The sequence below is a fragment of the Bidens hawaiensis genome, unplaced genomic scaffold (assembly GCF_021521415.1).
Source record: "Bidens hawaiensis isolate Kalapana, Puna unplaced genomic scaffold, B.hawaiensis_p1.1 tig00017875_1, whole genome shotgun sequence".
In the NCBI taxonomy this organism is placed as follows: domain Eukaryota; kingdom Viridiplantae; phylum Streptophyta; class Magnoliopsida; order Asterales; family Asteraceae; genus Bidens; species Bidens hawaiensis.
The window spans coordinates 33704-35782 of NW_027492700.1; the positions used below are offsets into that span (position 1 = coordinate 33704).

Below are 2079 nucleotides of genomic sequence, written 5' to 3' on the forward strand. Positions count from 1 at the left end.
TAGAGAGGTAAACTAAGTTGCAACACACACCAAACCTTACATACAACACAAGCATTGTTGCAAGGTTTTTCCAACTTCTTCTTCCACATTTCTGGTTTCTTTTATTCGAACATTTTTCAGGTTTACGGTTAACTCCGGCAGTACTACTGCTCCGGCTGCTGTACCCTGGGAAACAACGAGTTCTCTTGGGAGACTCGAAATATTGTTTTAAGGGCCCCGTGTTCAACACGATCCTCAGCCAAATCGTTTATATTTTTTTTCCGTATTGTATTTGGTTTATTTCTTGATTCTGTATTGTATTTCAGATTCTTGTATTGTATTGTATGAGTAGTAAAACTGTTTGTTAATTATCTGTTTATTTACTCAATTCACGAATTCGGTTCCTACAGATGGTTTGATGGCTTAATGTTATTTGTGACACCAACAATAGAGATTGAGCCTTTGTGTTTGTTCACATCCAAATTGATTTGAGCAATAGAGATGCTTTGAAGCCCGTCTAGTCCGGAAGTGATCGAGGTTCCTTGGGCGGTTCCAACAAGTTTTGAAGTACGGTTTGGTTTAAGAGTTAAGGGGTCTTGAAAGACAAACATGGTCCCAAACGGAGTCGTGGTCTGGCTGACAGGTGGACCAGCGACTCCAGGTACGACAAAGTAACCGGTTTTGTTAATGGTTTCGTGTTGGTAGAGTGCAAAGTGGAGAGATTTGATTCCATGGTGGTGGTGGTGAGTGCTGGCTACAAGTGGAACTAGGAGAAATATTGTTAATATATGCATTAAGGAAGCCATTGCAAATGCATATGTGAAGGCCAATGTATATTGTAGGTTAAAATATAAATAATGTTAAGCGGTGAAGGCCAGTCTATTTTTATCGTCAGTGGAAAATTGGAAATTAGACTAAGTTGTTGGCGTGTCATCCTCGTGCTCATGACTTTTCTTAACACTTTTATTTGTTTATTCAACACACTAAAAATGGCAAAGGATTGTATCACTATTTTAGTGTGTAATACTAAATTATTGCATAAACAGTAAGAGCATACCTAAGTCACTGAAATTTTAATCAGTGATTCTGATTCATATTGAGTTTTATATTCCTTAAATACAAATGCATTAATAATAATAATAATAATAATAATTTTTACTTAATTTTTAATCATTTACCTACACACATGTATAGATTATATGTAGCTAATATAACCTATGCATAAGAGCATTCACATCCCACCTATCATAAACATGTGAGAAAGGTATTGAGGTTTTATAATTTAGGGAGTGTCTTAGGTGTTGTAAGTGGAAGATAGAGACAATGTAGTGATTTTTTTGTATATTAATTTGAAAAGTTTATGTAACCCTTATAAATTTTTAATAAAAGTTTTATATAATTTACTATAAAACGATTACAATAAAGTGGCAGGAAAACGGGCAACAAGCTGCGCCGCAACCTCCTTTTGAACAGCAAAGCCAATCCTGCTAAAAACGAAGCTTTGGGACCTAGAAGCTGAAGAGGTTCCGTGTACGACGCGCTGAACCCTACTCAAAAATTTCACAGCCTCTGGAGCCAGAAAACCAAATGTATCAAAGGCAAATTAACATGTAATAATAATAAAAATTTCACTTTAATATTTTTTTAAAGTGATTAGGAGTAGAGAAGAGAGAAAATGTAATAATAAATGTATTAAAATGTATTATTTAATTAAAAATGAGATTGAAAATGTATTTATTCTTTAATGTAAAATGATGGAGAAGTATTTATACTTTCTAATAAAATGCTACATTTTGCATTTGTCAATCCTACATTAAACGTCACACTTTTTAACAAATTTATAATAGTAAAATAATAATTACCATTTTTAGAATTTGTTAATTTAATATTTACTTCTTATTTTTTTTTTAACATTTGATATTTAAAACTGTTTTAATGGCTATTGTATAACAACTGTATTAATAGTTTTTAACGGACTTATTGTTTTCTTGTATACTGATTATTTATTAAATATTGAATTTTTAAGAACTATTCATGTAATACACGAGCCTCAAACTAGTGTATTAATAAAACATAAAATGATGGAGAAGTATGTATTGA

At 32.2% G+C, this 2079-nt stretch overlaps 1 protein-coding gene across 1 annotated transcript; it reads right to left on the minus strand.

The window, feature by feature from the left end:
• Positions 1 to 383: 383 nt before the first annotated feature.
• On the minus strand, positions 384 to 785 carry LOC143554916 (uncharacterized). The gene has a single exon (XM_077044581.1). It carries the CDS (start codon positions 783 to 785, stop codon positions 384 to 386), a length of 402 nt encoding a protein of 133 aa, XP_076900696.1.
• Between the last annotated feature and the right edge of the window lie 1294 nt (positions 786 to 2079).